Source organism: Leptodactylus fuscus, chromosome 6, assembly GCF_031893055.1.
Source record: "Leptodactylus fuscus isolate aLepFus1 chromosome 6, aLepFus1.hap2, whole genome shotgun sequence".
NCBI lineage: Eukaryota > Metazoa > Chordata > Amphibia > Anura > Leptodactylidae > Leptodactylus > Leptodactylus fuscus.
In genome coordinates this window covers 57,473,023-57,495,216 of record NC_134270.1, presented here as the reverse complement: position 1 = coordinate 57,495,216, position 22,194 = coordinate 57,473,023, and the positions used below count along the sequence as shown (strand labels likewise).

Here is a 22,194-nt window from a genome sequence, read left to right as displayed (position 1 = left end):
TGTACTTCCGTGGTCCCGGGTACCATTACTACAGGTAATGAGTGGAGGACAAAGGAGCCTCTTAAAGAAGTTACAGGTCTGTGAGAGCCAGAAATCTTGCTTGTTTGTAGGTGACCAAATATTTATTTTCCACCATAATTTGCAAATAAATTCTTTCCAAATCAGACAATGTGATTTTCTGGATTTGTTTTCTCAATTTGTCTCTCATAGTTGAGGTCTACCTATGATGAAAATTACAGGCCTCTCATCTTTTTAAGTGGGAGAACTTGCACAATTGGTGGCTGACAAAATACTGTTTTTTTCCCCACTGTCCTACTATACTAATATTATAAATGTGAAAATTTGTATGTTTGTTACTCGATCACGCAAAAACGGCTGAACGGATTTGGATGAAATTTGGCACATAGATAGTTTGTAACCTCAATTAACACATAGGCTACTTTTTATCCTGGTAAATGACATGGCTTCACGACTGTTATAAATTTATGTTAATATACTATATTAAACTGCCCTTGCCAGCAGGACACTCTTAGCTAATTGGAATTTGATGATAAAGCCAGGTCTGTTATCTCTCTATGTAAACACACAAATAACATGCAGTCCATTGTGTACAAGCATTTGCATATTATCTGATCTAGTCCAGGCAGCGTGCTGACACACTGAGATGAGAAAACCCCTTTAATCCAAATTGGCAGTTTCCCAATTTTAAACATGTCAGGAAAAATAAAATGTAATTTGTTGTAAGATTCTCAAAAAACGCAAGCTATGAAGGTAGCCAGAAGTCACAGTTCTCCTCAAGCGGAGCTGAGGAAGATTGAGCAAGCTAGGCATCAAGTGGCTCTTAGAGTAGCCAAAATGCCGGAGTAGGCGGATTATTGACGCTAACAACACGCTCATTATATGGCGTCCCAGCAAGCTTCTCAAATGCCAAAACAATCACGGGCAAGGTACAAGGAACAAGTTCAGCAGCAGGACATCTTGAGAGCTGCCGAAATGCTGGAGCTGGTGGATCGACGATGCCAACAACACACTCAACAACACACTCATTATATGGCGTCCCAGCAAGCTGCTGAGATGCCGGATCACAAGCACAGCGCAAGGAACAAGTTTAGCAGCAGGACAGCTTGAGAGCTGCCAAAATGCCGGAGCAGGTGAACCATCAACGGCAGAAATTTGCTGAATATAGGCGGATCATCGATGCCAACAACACGCAGACAAAGTCGCAAGCAGAGGCTAGAACATATATAATTTCCAGTCTGACCAACTGATGACCCATCAATTACTGATTATCAATTAAAGATCAGCAGAGGTCAACACCCCAGACCACCACCAATCAGCCTCTTGAGGAGTCAGTTGTACATTCTTATAGCACCTATGCTTGGTCCCATTTATATGAATGGGCTGAGCTATGATACCAAGCATAGCTACTATAGGAATGTACAATGCTGTTCTTGGTTTTCTGTGATGAGGCCATGTAATGTGCAGGAACTGATGGACACAGATGAGGACTAGCAGTTATACTTAATGGCTTATTTTATTGTAAATAAAACTAAGATACAGGAAATAAAGAAACTGTCCGAGATTAACAAAAAAAAAAAAAAAAAAAAAAAAAAAACAACAATGCAGAAGAATCTGCAGTCTTTATAGCCAAGAACTCCTATTGCAATCCTCCCGCTCTTACAGGGCTCTATACAGTAACCTGCCAAAACCCTTCCTGGAAGTTCCGCAATGGTCTCCCTTGCATACTAGTTTCTGGATCTGATAAGCCCTGTGCTGACGCTGCCTGCTAGCCTTCTCCTCCACCAGTTGTGATAGGCAACATATGGCGGGTGGTGACAGGCTACGTGACTGATGAATGTGACTTCACGTCTTGTGAAGTGGAAGTAGTGCTCAGGGAGCACTACTCCTGGTTTAAACCACTGATCTGCAAGGGTCCCAAAGGAATAGAAAATACTGACTTTGGTTAAAAAAAAAAAAAAAAAGCTGCGCTTCCGCAATGTGTGGCCTTAGCCTTAGGTTGAAGCACTTAGGCTAGAGCCCCATGTTGCAGTATACAGCTAAGAAAGCTGTTGAAAAATCTGCAATTTTTTTCCACAGCATTTTTGCTGTGTTTTTCTATAAGTTTTTAATTCCCTTATTTAATCTATAAGGATCTTTCTCTGATTTGGTTTTACTGCCTCTATAAGCTTTTATGATTATTAGCAATGAACTGAGTAGTTTAGGTGGGAAGGTGGAAGAGGAAAGAAAATTTAGTAGTGGAGAAAGAAGCATTTTTTTTCTAACAAGATGTATTACAAAGTTTCTCATATCCGCTTCTACTAGTGATTGATGAATAAACAATAGTGTGTGAGGCTGACAGTCTATCTACGCTCTGGATACAGATTCTATAAAAAGACATACATGGAAAAGAAGCATTTTTCTTAAATAACATTTATCGCAAAGTGTGTTTCTTTTTTGTACTATTCATTTATGAAAACTTGATTTCTGGCATACTTTAAGCCACAGATACACAACTTGCGGACCAAGGTGGCCGCCTGCTGTCCTGAACCCTTCCTCCTAGCGCTTTCATTATGACAGTAGCCAGGAGAAACCTTAATCTACCACCCTCTATATAATGGTTCTTAGTCCATGAAACTACATGGACTGTTCTATACAAGTTATTGCTCATATATAAGTGATATTGAAGATGATGACAGTTAATGTCTCCCTGACTGTGTACATATTGTCTACTAGCATATCTAGGAGAATACAGAGAAGGACATTTACACAACCCTCTCTGCAGGTATAGATGGTATTGTCTGTTGGTGCTCATGTGATCTGTGACCCCAAATATTATAATGTTCACTCATTGTAGCCCCCACACTATATTTCCTCTTATTGTGGCCTCCACAAAGTATAATACTCCCTCATTGTGGCTCCTACACTCAATAATACCCTCTCAATGTAGCCCCCACTGTTAAATGTACAAAAGAAACAAAAAAAAAAAAGTTTACGCACCTTGCCCCCTTCCCACATAGTCCATCCCGGCTTCTGCGGCTGGCAGCAGGTTCAATGTACAAACTATCAAGCTGCTGGCAGGAGAGACATGCCTCCCACTGCCTAACACGCAAAATCCAAGACTTCCCTGCTGAATCCGGGATGGTAGGGAGGTATGCATTGCCTGGATAAGCCCGGTATACTGTAGTCTTAATCCAGAATCCAAAACCCAGACTCTGCAAACATCAAGTGTTCTAGATGCCAAAGGATGCTAGTGAATGGGTAACACATGCTTCGCCAATCTTATTCAAGTAAGAAGATTCTGATGAACTGCAGCACCACTCCTATTAGCACTGCTCCCAGAAGCTGCTAGAGCAAATGATCTGTGTGAGGTTCAGGTGTCAGAACACACACTTATAATCTATCCTGTGCATAGTGCATTAGTATGACAACTCAATTTCGGGGCAAGAACACCTTTACAGAGGACCTTTCATCAGATTGGGCACAGGCAGTTCTATATACTGCTGGAAAGCTGACAGTGCGCTGAATTCAGCGCACTGTCGGCTTTCCCGATCTGTGCCCGGGGTAAAGCGCTATCGGTCCCGGTACCGTAGCACTTTACAGTCAGAAGGGCGTTTCTGACACTTAGCCAGGGACGCCCTTCTGCCCAGCAGCGCCTATCGCGCTGTACTGTGGAGCGGGGAGGAACGCCCCCTCCCTCCCCTGATAACACTCGTCTATGGACGAGCTGTGTGAGCAGAGGGAGGGGGCGTTCCTCCCCGCTCACACTGTGAAGCGCGATAGGCGCTGCTGGGCAGAAGGGCGTCCCTGGCTAACTGTCAGAAACGCCCTTCTGACACTAAAACGCTACGGTACCGGGACCGATAGCGCTTTACCCCGGGCACAGATCGGGAAAGCCGACAGTGCGCTGAATTCAGCGCACTGTCAGCTTTCCAGCAGTATATAGAACTGCCTGTGCCCAATCTGATGAAAGGTCCTCTTTAAGGAAAAAATAAAACATTTATCTGTTTATGGCCAGAATTAGAGATCCACACATAGTCAAAGTACAGAAACCACCCAAATAATAATATATCCACTGGATGCCAGTCTGTAGGCCGTTAATACATTATCTATTTGGAATCCTCATAACATTTCGTGCTCACAATCCCTCTTAATATTCTACCCTACTCAAGTGTTTGGGTGATGTACTTGGACTTTTGAACTGTGATCTTCACGAGAAGTGTGTGGATCATCCATTAACTACCTAAAAAGGAAATGAATGGACTTCATACTAAACTGGATTAAAGTATTATTTCTGTAACTATTATTTATGAAATATTTCTGGGGTTACTTTGATCACTTTATGTTCAGTGGAAGTCAGATGGATAAGCCCCACACCAATCCAGGTATTAAAGAAAGGTATTAAATGGCGAAAACCAAATTCCACTGTGTGAACTCTCCGTGTGGCTAGGTGCGACGGGCTGCCGATGCAGTGCACCGGCATTCAGTCCCATTCATTCAGGCCTAATCTGGAGGAAGTCTCACGCCGCGGACACTGTGGCTGTCTCAGCCGTGGAAAAAAGGGGGCATCTTGCATCTTTTTCCCACTAGCAGAAAAAAAAAATGCAACTAGTGAGAAAAAAAGCAAAAGGCTCCTATTCAAATGAATGGGAGCCTTTTTTGCAGGCGGATTTTGCGGCAAAAATCCACCTACAAAAAACTCTGTGTGAACATACCCTTTGATTTTCTTGCAGTATTTGTGTCATTAATGCATTTTGTAATATACATTTGTAACTAATTTTAGGCTCTTTTCTGTGAAATTCGGCTTCTCACTGTGAACAGTGAAAATAAAATGTGGTTTGTGGAACATCACTTCAGTCATATCAGACATTGTGAAATGTAGAAATTGGTTTCTGATGTCATATAAAACAGCTGATTCTCTTTTTTCACATAACACTATGGTAGAAGATAGAGATGAGCGAACAGTGTTCTATAGAACACATGTTCGATCGGATATCAGGCTGTTCGATGTGTTCGATTCGAATCGAACATCACGTGGCAAACTCCAAAAAAATTTGATTCCCCTCCCACCTTCCCTGGCGCTTTTTTTGCACCAATAACAGCGCAGGGGAGGTGGGACAGGAACTACGACACCGGAGGCATCGAAAAAAATCGGAAAAAGTCATTGGCTGCCGAAATCAGGTGACCTCCATTTTAGACGAATAGTGGATTTCAAATCCGGGTCATATGAGAATGTGAACTTTGTGACTATGAGACAGGGATAGCTGTACAGGCAGGGATAGCTAAGGATAACCTTTATTTAGGTAGGAATGTTATTAAAAATAACTTTTTGGGGCTCTATCGGGTGTGTAATTGTGATTTTTGTGACAGAAACTTTTTCCAATAGGAATGCATTGGACAGCGCTGATTGGCCAGAGTACGGAACTCGACCAATCAGCGCTGGCTCTGCTGGAGGAGGCGGAGTCTAAGATCGCTCCACACCAGTCTCCATTCAGGTCCGACCTTAGACTCCGCCTCCTCCGGCAGAGCCAGCGCTGATTGGCCGAAGGCTGGCCAATGCATTCCTATGCGAATGCAGAGACTTAGCAGTGCTGAGCCAGTTCTGCTCAACTACACCGTGTGCCGAGTGTGCATACTCGGCTCTGCTAAATCGGATCCCGAAAAGGTGAGTAACATTTTTTATTATGTTCTCTCATCTCCCCTGGGGCTCCGATTATTATACTTGGGGGTCTGAAAAGACCCCTGAGTATAATAATAGAGCTTTAAGGGTCCACTGTTGCCCCTGCAACCTCTCTTATGCCCCACAGTCTATTGTGCCACTGTGGGGCATAATGTAGGCTGCAGGGGCCGCTGTGGGATATATATATATATATATATATATATATATATATATATGACATTATGTTATATGTTACATTATACAGTATATATGACATTATGACATTATACGTCATTACACTACGTGATTGATGAAGCAGACATCATCTCTAGAGGAAGGAGAAACCCCAAACAGTTGTCTACAGATGGGGTCAATCTTCTATTTGTCAGAGTCTCTGCTTTGGATATGAATATGGTACACAGTATAGTCAGATTGATTTCAATGCCATTATCGGGTATGGTTCCATCAATTTCTCTACAGATATTATTACAGTTCATATATGTTACCTTGCAGCCCTTTAACCTGTATAAAAGTCATCAAAGGCCGTTCTGCTTTTATCCAATCACAGGGCTCTGCACTGACGTCTCATGTTCTATCTTACAGAAAGTTCTATATATATCAGACTTGTTCTACATTTTCAAAATCAGGGCTATGAAAGAGAATGTGATACGATAAAGATATTCTAGGCCAGGACTAAGTATTATTAAAGGGGTTTCCAGGATTTAAAACACATAATATTCTCAGTATTATATGCAAATGAAGTTGACCTTTACTGGATATGCAAATAAGATTGATCTTTTGCACTGGAATTCTGAGGAGATTATGACATCACCTGAACACAGTTACATCACAACGGTAGCAAGCGCATAAGTAGACCTGACGCTTCAGGATCTGCTCAGAGGATGGTGATAGACCATGATGCCCATGCTCAGGAGAGGATTAGACCAGGTATGTTCCGTATGGAAGGATTACCACATTACTGTAGGGGGGAGTCCATGCTGGGGAGATTTTAGGATTCAGTGTAGATGGATCCAACCTTCTTATATGATCACTAGAGATGAGCTAATTGAAGGTATGGTGGGGAATTTGATCCGAATTTCAGGAAATATTCAAATCGAATCCTTATTTCCTTATGCTTCATGGTAACGAATCACATTTTTACCTAAAATTGCTATTGCACATGTTGGGACATGGGGCAAGGTACTCCCCCACAATGCCTTGCGTGCAGCCAATCAGCAGCCAGCCAGCCCTGTGACATCACAGCCCTATAAATACCCTATGCCAGGGGTCCTCAAACTTTTTAAACAGTGGGCCGGAGGCAGAGCAGGTCACACAGACATCGGGAGCGGTGCCCTCCAATAGGTAAAGTGAAGTGCGCTCCATGCAGTGGCGGATCCAGGGTTTGCGGGGCCCTGGGCAATTGACTTTGACGGGGCCCTACGCGCAGCACGCCGCAGAAAATTAGGCCCAGCCCACTTTTATGTTGACTCCGCCCATTCTCATTCATTTTTCATGTGATTCTACACAGTATAATCCTCCTACAGTCACCCGTAAATTATATGTCCCCCCTCCATCTCTCCCCCATTTTCATATACACCCTTCATCTAACCCTAGTTTCATGCCCCCCCCTCTATCTATGTCCCCAGTTTAATGCCATTCTACCCCTTTATCTGCCCACAGTTTCATGTCCCCCCCGTCTCTGCCCCAGTGTCATGCCGTTCTCCCCCCTTCATCTGTCCCAATGTCATGCCATTCTCCTCCCCTTCATCTGCCCCAATGTCATGCCATTCTCCCCCCCTTTATCTGCCCCAATGTCATGCCATTCTCCCCCCTTCATTTGCCCCAGTGTCATGCTGTTCTCGCCCCTTCATCTGCCCCAGTGTCATGCTGTTCTCCCCCCTCCATCCACCCCAGTGTCATGCTGTTCTCCCCCTCCATCTGCCCCAGTGTCATGCCGTTCTCCCCGCTTCATCTGCCCCAGTGTCATGCTGTTCTCTTCCCCTTCATTTGCCCCAGTGTCATGCCGTTCTCCCCCCTTCATCTGCCCCAGGTTCATGCCGTTCTCCCCCCCCCCTTCATTTGCCCCAGTGTCATGCTGTTTTCTCCCCCTTCATCTGCCCCAGGGTCATGCCGTTCTCCCCCCCCCCCTTCATTTGCCCCAGTGTCATGCTGTTTTCTCCCCCAGTGTCATGCCATTCTCCCCCCTTCATCTGCCCCAGTGTCATGCTGTTCTCTCCCCCTCCATCTGCCCCAGTGTCATGCTGTTCTCACACACACACACACACACACGCGCGCGCGCGTGCGCGCGCGCTCACCTTTCCTCGTTCCCCCGCGGCTCTCTCCCTCATACACATATTGTAGGCGCGATGTGACGTCATCACATCGCGACTACAAATGCCGGAGCTCAGCGTTAAAACAGGAGCTGAGCTGTGACAGCTCCTGCTTTAAACGCCTATGTATTCAGCTCATCGGCGTCTGTAGGACGCCGATGAGTTGAAATCGGGACATGCTGACCCAGGGCCGGCTCCAGGTTTTTATGGGCCCTTGGGCGACAGAGCCTCAGTGGGCCCCCTTGTAAAGGAGGCGGGGGAGTCAAGACACTGTGCGTCGCAGATGAAGCGAGTGACGTCATGCAGGAGTGTGGCGTCACCAACACCATACCTCCCAATTTTTAAAGAGTAGAAAGAGGGGTAAAATGTGCGGCGCGCTCTGCGTGCCACAGCAAATTTGGCTCCACCCACTTTTATGTTGATTCCACCCATTCTCATTCATTTATCATGTGCTCCCACACAGTATAATCCTCCTACAGTCACCCATAAATTATATGCCCCCCCTCCATCTCTCCCCCAGTTTCATATACACCCTTCCTCTGCCCCCAGTTTCATGTCCCCCCCTCCATCTCTGTCCCCAGTTTCATCACGTTCTCCCCCTTCATCTGCCCACAGTTTAATGTCCCCCGTCTCTGCCCCAGTGTCATGCCGTTCCCCCCTCCCCTTCATTTGCCCCCAGTTTCATTGGGCCCCCTCCATCTCTGTCCCCAGTTTCATGCCGTTCTCTCCCCACCCCCTTCATCTTCCCCAGTGTCATGCTGTTCCCCCCTCCCCTTCATTTGCCCCCAGTTTCATTGGGCCCCCTCCATCTCTGTCCCCAGTTTCATGCTGTTCTCTCCCCACCCCCTTCATCTTCCCCAGTGTCATGCCGTTCCCCCCTCCCCTTTATTATGGTCCACCTTAATAATTAATACAAAACAAACACTTACACTCACCTTCTATCACTCACCTTCCATCGTTCCCCCGACGCTCCTCTCTCCAGTCACATACGCGATTAAAGCAGGAGCTATGACCTCAGCTCCTGCTTAGCTCCGGCCCGGCTTGCGTGTGTAGGCGCGATGTGATGACGTCATTGCGCCTACACACGCAAGCCGGGCCGGAGCTTTAAAGCAAGAGCTGATCTCACAGCTCCTGCTTTAATCGCGTATGTATTCAGCTCATCGGCGGACGGACGCCGATGAGCTGAAATCGTGACAGGCAAGTGCCGGGGGGCCCCCAGAGGCTCTGTGGGCCCCGGCACTTGCCCGACTATGCCGAGCTGACCGGGACCATTTTGTTAGGGCCGGGCCGCGGGGCCCCGCTAAGCGCGGGGCCCGCGCTCACCCGGCCCTGGATCCGCCCCTGGCTCCATGGCCTGGCCCAAGCTCCCCAGGAGCTTCATTATAAATGCACGCCTGCCAGCGTTGTCGGCGGGGCCAGACAGAATTGCTTGGCGGGCCGCATGTGGCCCTTGGGCCGCAGTTTGAGGACTCCTGCCCTACGCCTTTGATTCAGGCATTTTCCAGTGTACTTAGTGCAGGGAGAAATGTCAGCAGGCGCTAGAGAAAGTGGTAGACAATACTTGAAAACTGATAGTTTGCTCAATCGAAGTTCAGGGAAAGAGCATTAGAAGTTTAGGGAAAGGATAGGGAGGAATTTATACAGAGTATTGAAACAGAACAGGGTTCATTTGGGGTGTTTGCAGCCTGGGTAATAGGAACAATCCCCCTGTACCTTGCTGCACTGACTGCCATTATACTGCTGCTCATTGCAGGTTCACAATAGCTCATACCTGTCCTGTGTAATTCAAATTATTGGGGTCTTATTAGTCCTTGTGTGGTGCAGTTATATGTTGTAAAGCCTTTTCTTGACGTTTATTAGTGGGGAAAAATAAGTGGCTTATTAGCCATTCTGTGTTGAAGGGAGAAAAATTTCAGGTCTTTTTGTCCTGCATTAATTTCCTTTTCATTTACTTATTTGATCTAACTATGTCAATCAAACAGGGAAACGACAGGTACTGCACAAGAAGGGCACAGGCCTAAATTTTTCTGGCACAGACACAGGTCGCAGCAGAGTAAGGGACGTGGCAGCAGGGGTCACTTACAGAGGCCTGAGGTACCAGTGTCAGCTAGCAGTTGTGTCTTGACTAGCAACCCAGCAATTCTAGAATGGTTGATTCAGTCATCCACTTCATTCCAAATCACATCAAACACTCCCCATCCAAGAGTTGGTGGGTTCGTCAGACACAACCTTTAGTTGGCATGGCCTGGGAGCAGGCCCTGTGCCCTTACCTGTCCTCAATCTGCCTTTGTCCTTTTCTGTTCTCTCAGCCAGAAAAGAACTCTATGCTGTGGGCTCAAATTCACTATACAGTGAGGACGAGCTACTAGAGAACAGTCAGCAGCTACTGCCCAGCCAAGATCTGGAGGAGACATTCGCCGCTTCCTCCGGTAGGCGAGCAAATAGCCATGAGGAGAGTGGCATGGGAGCTGTGTTGCAAGCGTTCAGGCTCCTGGCTCAGAGACTGTTGAGGAGGATATCAGTGACGTGCAGACGGTACTCAATGATGATGTAATTGGGAGTCCGGTGATGAAGGGGCTTCATCATTATAGGGAGAATAGGGTGGCATCAGTGGGTTGTCGAGAGTCAAACGTGACCGGGTAGATCGCCCACTTCTCAGGAGCCTACTTGCTGGGAAATCAGTGGTGCAGGGGTTCACGGAGGCAGTGGCGGTAGCAGTCAGTCAGTGCGGAGTGTTGGGTGTAAAATTACCTACTTGGCGGTGTGGCAGTTTATTGTTAAGCCACCACTGCCATATTTCGAATCTGTGGTTAGAAGGTGAAGTGTGGCCAGGTTGCCAATGTTGGCACCACAGCCCTGCATCAACATGCAGCGTCACCATAGAGTGGCTTAGGAGAACTGTGGCTCCAATGTGGTGGTCCTGCCTGCCACAGCATTACACAGTGGCACGCACCCCATTTCAGGCAGTCAACGCTCTACCACCTCAGCCGAAGGAAGCTGTATGTCCTTCCCATCATCTGCCAGTCCTGGAGCTCCTGCTCTTCTTCCACCTCCTAGTCAGTCATTGTATCAGCAATTGATCACCAAAGCAATTTCGAAGAGACAACAGTATGTGTGCACTCATCCAATGGTGCAGAAGTCTAAATGTGCTCCTTTCCAAGTTGCTGGTACTGCAGTTCCTCTCTTTCCATGTGGTGGACTCTGCACCTTTCAGAGTCCCAATGTGTAACATCCATGTTTATCAATGCCGTTGCTAAAACTTGGGTGTTTGTGTGTAAAAAAAATTGCAATACTAGGTTCAAGAGCTGCCATGCCAGGGTATGCACTTCATTCTATAAAAAAAAAATAAAAAAATAAAAAAATCCACAAATGCTTTTACTACCATAGGGCTATAGGAACCAGACAAAAAAATCTAAGTCAACAGATTCTGACGCAGTTTGGTTGTCATTATGAGATGCCTTAAAAGAGGTATATATACTCATGACAGGAATAAAGTTACACCTCCATAGAAATAACTACTGTGGCCACTTATATACTATTGCATACAACTTTGGCCCCAGTGTACAAGAAGGACATTGTAGAACTACAGACAGTGCAGAGAAGGGCGACCAATATCATAAAGGGGAATGGGTGGATTGGACTGCAATGATAAACTTGGATTTATTCAATTTAGAAAAATGACGGCTATGGGGAGACCTAATAACAATGTACAAATACATGAAGGGAAAGCACAAAGAACTTTCTAAAGATCTTTTTGCTCCTAGGCTGGTGACAATGACAAGGGGACATCCTCTACGTCTGGAGGAGAGAACATTTCACTAGCAGCATAGACAGGGATTCTCTACTGTAAGAGCAGTGAGACTATGGAGGTCTCTGTCACACAATGTGGTGATGGTGGATTCATTGTGCAAGTTTAAAAAGGGCCTGGATGCCATTCATGAACAGGAAAATATTAGGAGTTCTAGGTTTTTGGTGAGGACAAGTTGATCCTGGGTTTTATGCCAATTGCCAAATTTGGAGTTGGGAAGGACTTTTTGTCTTCCTCTGTATCAACACTGTAGCGATGGATATAGGATGGATTTGATGGACCTGTGTCTTCATTCAACTTCATCTATTACTAGAATTGGCCAATAGACTTGCCTGGATACCATATTACAGATCAGACAGCATAGAACTATAATATGGTAATGTACATACATAAAAGATCATTAATATTGAAAAGTAAGAAAACAAAAACAAGTATATTTTCATTTTTGAGAGTGGGTAGTGGAGCACAACACACGTGCAACAATAGTTTTCCGGGTGCTAACAATCAGTACATTATGTTACATGTGGATATTGTAAAACAAGGAATCTGAATAGTGCATATTCATAGTCATAGCACCCTTAGGGGGAATGTGGGGATGATCTCTGTCCATCCGCTACATGTAAATGGGAGGAGAGCTGTGATGATGACATTAGCAGATTGAGAAGAGTCACATTACTCTGCGTTAGCAAAACAAGTCTTGTTTTTGTGGCAATCAGCAGAGCATTAATAAGGGCTGGACTCGGCAAAATAATCCCACCAACGGCACACTGAATCCCCAAGCTGCAAGGCTTCCTGTCTGCTATTGATAAGTATAGAGCGTCAGGTACTCAACCGCTCCCATGACAATTAGGTATAAGATACACAATCCATATGTACCACTGCCGGTCACAAAGCAGGATAAACAGTTCACACTCTTAATATGTCAAGAGATGACATGTACAACTATCACAGGACACTGACACTCAGCTACAGGAGTATATAAATGCTGCTCAGCATCAACCCCCAAGGGTAGACCTTTGGGATTACATCTAAACAACAGTATAGAAGTTGTACAGGCAAAAAGTAAGTCTAGTGTGAAACACTTTAGATATGTTGTCAGGGCTGATATACTATGGGACACTTGGCCCTCGCATCCTCGTCTTGTGAGAACCTTTCAGACTATCGCCTACCTCAAAACTGCAAAACAGGTGAGAGGCAGTCATCTAAGATCGTATGTCCAGAATGGTCCAGGTGAATAGAGGCAAGTACTAATCTTCATCATTTGACCCACCACTCCAAGGTGGCCCGATAATGACTGGCCAGTCAGGTTACTGGACAGTCAGTTTAATAGAATCATCAAGATTAATCTGTTCATTGTTGCAATCTTTATACAAGTATAGAACCTATATTATATTATAGTTTAGAGAGGACATTCAATACACCAACCTTTTCAGACCAACGTTAAATGACTTTTTTTTTTTTTTTTACACTTGGCTGTCTAAAGTCACTAATCTATGGTAAGCTTTATGTATTTCCAAAGTTTAGGAGGTACGAGTGTAACAAAGTCATCGCCTATCCCTGGTCTAATCCATACCAAGGATTTCACATAAAATAACAGAACTGAAGATACAGTATCAACTTCCATTACCCATCTACAAACTGGTCGCAGACTAGAACCATGTATAAACACAACAGTTCTGGTTCTTGACAAGTTCAGTTCTGATCAGACAGTGATTCATGCTAGAATGAGAAATCCTATGATGCAAACCATAAGGGTTGATGGGGTATTACCACCTTATAATGTAACCGATATCACTAGGATATGATTGGTGGGGTCTGACTTCTGGGACCCTCAACAATAAATAAAGGGGTTGCGGCACTTATCCATTGCTGTGACCCCTTCACTGTTTTCACTATTAGTAAATGCAGCCAACTTCAGTTCCCTGCACAGCCAGGTGTCTGGAGCACCAATGGCAGGAAAAATAGGGGCTGCCAAACTCAATTGGCACTAAAGTCCCATCATACTTAGGATCAGTAGAGGTCCAAGATGTGAAAGCCCCAGTGATCATAATATATCCTAGCAATATTCAATCACTTTAGGCAATGGGAATACCCCTTTAATGTGTTTCTGACATGCAGGGAAACACTGGATTATTCAATTACTAACATGCAGATCAAAATGGAGCAAGTGCATATTATTAAAGCCAGACAAACCCAGCAGAGCGTCTCTAAGTAATTAGTAAAACATTGCATGAAGGTCTGCTTCACCAAGCACATGACTTTCTCTAGAAACACCTGGGGTGAGAGGGGCAGCTGTTAGAGGAACATTTTAAGATTACATATCTGGTCCGCATCTGTCCATATCAAGCAATAACAGTAGTCATATTTGGTGATAATGGAGGTCAATAGCGCTTTTTTAGGACATCAACATCCCAATTCTAATATATGGTGGGAACAAGTTCATCAATATGAGTAGCCAAAATCAAGAGGGGAACAAATAAAATAAAATCTTTCCATTGTATTCTCTATTTGCATTGTAGCCTCCTCTACTGCCTTTTTCCTACGAATATTGATGTAGAATACTGATCAAAACAGAATCATGTTAACACAGCCTTTCACGCGTGATTCTTGAATTGTCTTCAGGTATCTTTCACTCCTGCAATGTTATTTTTCCCCCTCATTTAAAAATGAGACTGTGTGTAGAGTATTATTACTGAATATGTTTCTAACATCCACATTGTGAACTTATATGCTCCCCACTGAAGCACTGAACTCTCTGCTTCTCTGATGCACACAGTCTTTCCTGTATGCAGAGAAGGTTAAACCATCAGTGCAGGTCTGTGGGAGTAAAACAGATGCTCTAATAGACTTGCATTGATAGTAACTTGTGTAGAGAAAGGAGGTCAAACTATGTGCGTCAATGGAGCTGAGAAAGGGCTCCAGAATGAAGTATGTAACTTCACAATAAAGCAGCAAGTAATATATTCACCAACTTTACACTCCACACAGACTCATTTTCAGAGGATGCAAAACATTTTTGGTAATGAAGTGTTTCTTTAAAAAAAAAATATTATATATATATATATATATATATATATATATATATATATACACATACATACATACATCTGTATAAAAACTTTCACTCAAGAAAATAAAAAAATAAATAAAACTAGACAGCCACCAATTTTAGACTGGTGAGGGTCTGACTTTCGCCACCACCAATGAGGAGGTATGATGCTCGTACACAATTTACATTAGATGCACTACTCAGAATGCTGTACGTTTTGTATTATTGGTATTTCAGCACTATCCCATTAAACAGAACTGTGCAGAGTAGAAGTGCTAATAGTTTATATTTGTAAATTAACAAAATGTAATGGGATTAAATAAAAGAGAAATGTAAAATAAAAACATTATTTGGTGTAATCACACATTGCCTTCAAAAAACAGCATTAATTCTTCTAGGTACACTTGCTCAGAGTTTTTGAAGGAGATCGGCAGGAAGGTTGTTTCAAACATCTTGGAGAACTAATCACAGATCTTCTGTGGATGTAGGCTTGCTCATATCCTTTTGTCTTTTCAAGTAATCCCAGATAGACTTGATGATGTTGAGATCAGGTGTCTGGCTCTGTGGGAGCAGTTTTGCCACTTCCAGGACTCCTTATTCTTCTTTATGCTGAAGATTGTTTTTGTAATGAAATTGGCTGTTTGTAAGGATAGGTCAGAAGGTGGGATTTAACACCAGGGCCCCCCAGCTGATCAGCTATTTGAAGTGGCTGCAGTATCTTCAGTACTTACAAACCACTGCACTGTACATTTGTGTATGCAGTACACTTGGCATTGCAGCTCAGTCCATTCACTTGAATGTGACCGAGTAGCAATCAGGCCATGAGACCGATGAATATGGCACTGCGTGGACTGTGAAGTGGAAAGTGGCGCTCAGGGAGCTTCAAACAGCTGATATGTGAGGAACGCCCCTGCAGCTTCAAACAGCTAATAAATGATGGGGTTTTCCTGAGTATCAGATTCCCACACATATTCAACTCATGATCTATGTTAAGGAAAGTTTAAGAAAGTATCAGGAAAAAAACTTTAATGGATATCCTCAATGCTTAGGGAGCGTTCACACTACCGTCGGTGTTCGACATGTAGTGTCCGCTCAAAATCTGTCACGGACACTAGGAGCGAACACTAGATGTGTCCGTGACACCTGTCATTCACTTGGATGGGCATCGGGTGCGTTCTTTTGCACTCCGTGCCCGTCCTTCCCTGTTCGCAAGAGAAGATGTCCGACTTCTCAAGCGGACAGAGGAACCCTGCATGCAGGGTTTTTCTGTCCGCTTGAGAAGTCGGACATCTTCTCTTGCGGACAGGGAAGGACGGGCATGGAGTGCAAAAGAACGCACCCGATGCCCATTCAAGTGAATGACAGGTGTCACGGACACATCTAGTGTCCGCTCCTAGTGTCCGTGACAGATTTTGAGCGGACACTAGGAGCGGACACTACATGTCGGACACCGACGGTAGTGTGAACGCCCCCTTAGAAATACAAGCAGATTCTTATCCATCATGTAATACCAAGAAGGTATCCAAGTGGCTCCAAATTATTCTGCAGAAGGACAAACAAAGGAAGGGGGGGGTGGCAAACAAAAAAAAACACAGCCACCACGATCCAGTGCTGTTGCTCCCAGTGCTTCTTCCGGCAGAAGTCCCCACCACACGAGACCACGGTGGCCAATCAGCGACTGAAGAAAAGGAGATGGGACTTCCCAGGAGACGATTGTACATGACATCTCGGTTCCTTTCCTTATTCCACGTGTGGCAGGATTCCACCAGAAGAGTATGGTTTTTCTTTTTTTTTTCTTCACCCTCCGAGGCTTCCTTGCCAAAACGGTTTATCTTGGACAACCTCGATAAAACTGTGTGCGCCAAGTGTACCTAGAAGAACTGATGCTGTTTTGAAGGCATAGGGAGGGCACACCTAATATTGTTTTGAATTAGATTTTTCTCCTTTTGCTCATTCACTTTGTGTTTATTTTTCTAAATTAACTATTAACACTTGTATTTTTGAAAACATTCTTACTTTCATACAAATATCTTTAGATCTTTTTGACAGATTATAGACAGCACCAGCAATGTCTGTCCCATTATCAGCTCCAGTCTCCATCTGATAGGTTATGCTGCATTTCTGATATAGTAAGCTTGATGCTCCAGTCACAGATCCCAGTGGTTCTGGCAGATGGATAAGGTTTTGCAGTTTTTGTCTCCGTTCCCCGTGGAGTAACACGCCACGCATTCAGACACGTAAATACGTGTCAGAGTGTGATCGCTCAAAACAGATCCCATTCACTTCAATGTGTGCCAGCTTACGGGCGCTACATATTGAAATCAATGGGAGGCTTTTTAACCCATTGATTTCAATGTGTAGCTCGAGTGAGCCGGCACACATTGAAGTGAATGGGATCTGTTTTGAGCGCTCACACTCTGACACGTGTATACGTGTCTGAATGCGTGGCGCGTTACTCCGTGGGAACGGAGCCTTAGAGTTAAAATTTCAATTTTATTAACACGACATGTTGGATATTCTGAACAGAAATGTCAACCATTTTGGAGTCTACCAAAATTACATTAATAGGAGACAGCTGATCTCTGGCCACACAAAGTATAAAGACAGCCATAGACATACAGATTATCTTTTACAATATGAGCAGATTTACAGTCATTGAAGATTAATATAGCCACATCAGTTCCACCAGCATTGGAAAAACAATACATGATCCGCTACAATGAGGGAGACATTTCTGTACGCACATCCCAAAACTCCCAATGAGGGAAATCTTTACATCTATGGCCATCTTAGGTCCTGGGTACAGAATATTGTTGAACTGCAGATGGTTGCACCATTACCTACTGTATGACATAACATCTGTGGCTGACCCATAGAAATATGACATTTTTAGTTCATGCAGTGTTGCTTTACAAGCGCACAGGCATATAGGGGTAAGAGAAAAAGGGGACGTGCTACTTTAAAGGGGTGCGGGCAGGCACATGTGATGGGCTACAGCCCTCAGCTCCCCTGCCTTGCATTCAGAAGCATGGATTCATTCTGGAGGAAGAAGTCACTTACGCACAGGGAGCTGAGCAGCATTTCCATCCTACCTTTGCTGTAACCACATCAGCCGGTTCCATGCCGTGTACTTGGCCTATCAGTAAACAACCATTTGAAAGAGAGGTGTATCAGGTGAGCAAGTCATGACCTGAACCTGAGAGAGACCATGTGTAGGGGCAGCCATCTGTGTAGCAGTACGTAGGTAGTTTGTAGACGTGAGGGATAGATGGGCACAATGAAAGGGTATGAGCTTGTGGGTTTTCTAAAGGCATCGACTATATATAGCCATACTACATGGAAGCAGTCAGTAAACTCAGCGTCAAAAGCGTAATGAGATCCATTTTTTGATACTATTTATTTTTGATACTGTATGATTTTTGCAATCTATCCATTGCAATACAGTAATGATCTGAATATTCACCACAAACCATTCCTCCACAGATTTGGCCTCTTTACTTACGTAGCAGATACGTAAATAAGCACAGGATTAGATTATGTGGCCAGCTCCATTATATTTTGCCACTAGAGGGCATTTTGCTAGCAGAGAACACAGATGTGGAGGTGAGCAGGCAGCTGAGCCGGCAGGTTTGAGGATGTCTGCTACACATTTCACAGTCTGTAAAATGAGCAGAACCAACTAAGATTGAAATTGTAAGGTTATGTTCATACTGTCATTGTTCATTCCATTGTTCTGATCTGTCAGAGGATCAGAAAAACAGGTTCCCCTTATGACAAACAGAAGACAACAGTCATAATTGACTTCAATGATTTAAAAAAAAAAAAAAAAAAAAACTGCTGAAAAAATTAACAGGAACAAAAGTCAGTGTGAAATTAGCCTAAATATAGCAAAACAGTTGGTGAATATACAACTATTTATTAGAGAATTGCTGAAAAATAAACCTATTCTGTCATATCTTCACATTAACCTATATTGCTCTAATAACTAGCAGAAAGATTCAGGGTGCATTCACACTGAGTAACGTGCCGCGTGGCCTGGCACATATACACCATGTGAGATTTTGAGCGCCGTATACGCTCCCACTGATTTCAATGGGAGTTAGTCTCATATACGCTGCGTTATTTTGCAGCCGTGATTTTGCGGCCGCAAAGGGTAAGTTCACACAGGGTTTTTTGGTCTGGATTTTGATGCGGAATCCATGTCAAAATCTGGCTCAAAAAACCACCTCCCATTGAAATCAATGGGTTCCTTTTTCGACATGTTGCAAATAAAAGAAGCAACATGCCCTTTCTTGAGGTGGATTCCGTGGCTCATTCAGCTGCGGACATCCGCCTCACGACACTCCTTCTGGACTAGGGTCATTCATTTGGGCCTAATCCAGAGTGGAATGCTGTGACTGGATGCCGTTGTACTGCACTGGTATCCAGTCGTGGCTAGCCATTTTTTGGACTGGATTCTGAGGCAGCCTCCGCCTAAAAATCCGGTCTAAATAATTCCGTCTGAACCCAGCCTTAGGCTGAGGCTCCATGTTGCAGAAATGCAGCTTTTTTTGTTATAATATGTTTGACACTATGTAAATAAAATGTATTATTATATTATCATTTCTGCAATGTAGGGTCTTAGCCTAAAGGCATTTGCCCACCACAGGCAAGTTATCCTATATGATGTGAATAATAGATACATTGCAGACCAGCGGAAGTCCAACTGCTGGGTCAAGTCCTAATTATGAATGGTAGTGTTTTGGATCGTCACCCAGACCCATTTATTTTGTTGGGACCAGTATAGATTAAAGCGATCTACAGCGGATAAACAGAACCATCTTCTGTTATCTCCACTAAAATTAATGGCGCAGAGGCACACATTTTCAACCAACACTCCATTGGGGCTGGGGACAGTAGTTGGACCCCCACTGATCTGCAACTTATATTCTATCCTGTGAATAGGACCTGCGTTAAGGGCGGCCCTGGGCAATTGCCCAGTTTGCCCCATCCCAAGGGGGCCCCAGGGATTCGAAGCATCAGGCTTTTAGCCACAGATGTATCACCGTGCTGTGCATGCTAACACTGCTAAATCCTATGACAGAGTAGGGAGTTGTAAAGTCTCTGTTCTGCCATAGAAGATCTCCGGTAACGCATGGGACGTCATGGCACAGGTAGCATGAGGATGTCATTGCATTGCGCCACCAATGCCACTACTACAGGGAGAATCTCCAGGTTCTCTGCTCATCCGGGTGCTCAGTAAGGCTACTTTTTTGCTAAGGGATCATCTGCTTAGGGGACAAACTATGATTTATAGGGGGGGCTAATTTATATAGTGGGAGAACTATTAGATATAAGGGGTATTTATATAGTATTTATAATGGAGGAACTATTACACATAAGGGGCACTATTATAAGAGAGGAACTATTACATATAAGGGTGACTATTAGAAGGGGGAGACTTATGTATAAGGGGGCTGTTAAATATAAATGGGCTACTATAAGGGGGGACAGTTCTATATGAGGGGGACATATATAAGGGGGAATATAATTTATATATATATATATATATATATATATATATATACACACACATACACAGTATATATATATATATATATATATATCACGAGAACTGCTATTTATAAGGGGGAGACTATTCTATATGTATAAGGTAGGAACTATTTATAAGGGGGCTATTATTTATAAGGGAGGAAGCTATTAAATATAAGAGGGTTATTATAAGAGGAAATTATATAAGGGGGCTATTATAGGGTGAAAGATCAGGTGGGCTATTTATAAGGGAAGAACTATTTATAACAGGTCTAAAGGGGGCATTATATATATATATATATATATATATATATATATATATATATATAGGAATCTATTATAATATGGTCATTTTATTTATAAAAGGGAAACTTTATAAGGAAGGTATTGTTAAAGGGGCTATTATTTATATGGGACTATTATTTATAAGAGGGCTAACACTAATAATGTGGGCTATTGTTTATAAGGTGAACATTTATTTATGGGAGGGCTATTATTAAGGGGGGTTATTTATATTGGAGTACTATTATTTATGAGGGGGGGCAATTACTGATGAGGGGAAACTATTACTTATATGGGGCACTGTTTATATGCAGGGACTATTATTTATAAAGGTGGCACTATAATTAATGAAGGGGTACAAAAATCTATTAGGTGGTACAAAGGTGGTTATTTGAATTGTGTGTGGGCTTAAAGGGGTTGCCTATTACTGTTTTGGGGACAGAAAGGGGGCATTATTAAAGCAGCTGCCACTGGAAATATTAAGGAGCTGTTAGAATATCAGTATTTGGGGCCCCACTTTAAAATTTGCCCAGGGCCACAGTTTGTCTAAAACCAGCCCTGCTGGTGAATAGGGAATAAAGTGCTGTGATGAGAAAAACTTTTTCATATCTGAAAGCAGATCTGTCATCTTAAAGCAGTCATGGGGGGGGTGATAGATAAGCTTAGTTACTAGCATGCATATACAGGTCCCCATCACCCCATTGCAGAACTCAGCAGGGTGCCCAAACTCTTGTTCCTTTGCCTCATCTGCTGATGCTCCATTCTGCTCTACTCCATGTACAATCAGCAGAAGTAAAGCAAAGCCTTTGATGTAACGCTAGCAAAAGAGGCTGAACACAGAGACTTCCAGCACCTCGCTACATTATGGAAAGTAAAAATGAAGGCAATCGGGTGTAGAGATATAAATATACAAATACATACTGTATACATGGGGAATGCATTGATAAACTTTTCATATGCTGTCTTATATATGGAAAGCATATTATAGTGGCAGGTCCATATGACTAGTAGCTTAAGCAGCACAAAGAGGAAAAAAAAATGCCATTCCAAGAGGCCTAACCTTTCTTTACATGTTGGTAGGTTGTTATAGATTTTTGCGTCCTCTATGATGTTTATATTGCGCGTTGTGCCCTTTTTAATATCAATGACATGACATTTTAAATTTGATTAATTAAAAGTTATGTTTTATTAGAAGGTAGTCCCTTTTGTGCTACATCTGATTTTGCTACCACCAGGGCTGAAAGAATACACTGGTCTCATAGTTTGTCAGCCAGTATTCATACTTACAGTGAATATCATCAGACCCATCTCTCGTGCTCTCAGTACCTGCACAATTCTTCACTGAAACTGGGGAATTACACCTTTGCTTCCCAGCACATGCACCCAAGCTCCAGCGCATGCAAATTGATACGGAGTTGTACTACCCTGCCTACCTACCCTTTAGGGAAGAGTAGAGATGAGCGAACACTGTTCGGATCAGCCGATCTGAACAGCACGCACCCATAGAAATGAATGGAAACACCTGTGACGCCGGCCG

The 22,194-nt window shown here is 43.7% G+C and overlaps 1 protein-coding gene across 7 annotated transcripts in view; it reads right to left on the bottom strand.

Annotated features, from left to right (window-relative positions):
• The window catches only part of GRAMD1B (GRAM domain containing 1B), a 193,296-nt gene that overhangs the window by 87,498 nt on the left and 83,604 nt on the right, over positions 1-22,194 (bottom strand). The window contains exon 2 of one of the 7 annotated variants that reach the window (XM_075280033.1): positions 17,936-17,979. The exons of the other annotated variants lie outside the window; for them this stretch is intronic. Within the exon in view, the coding sequence (XP_075136134.1) occupies positions 17,936-17,952 (17 nt within the window). The 5' untranslated portion in view covers positions 17,953-17,979. The remainder of the gene's footprint in view (positions 1-17,935; positions 17,980-22,194) is intronic. 7 annotated transcript variants of the gene reach the window in all.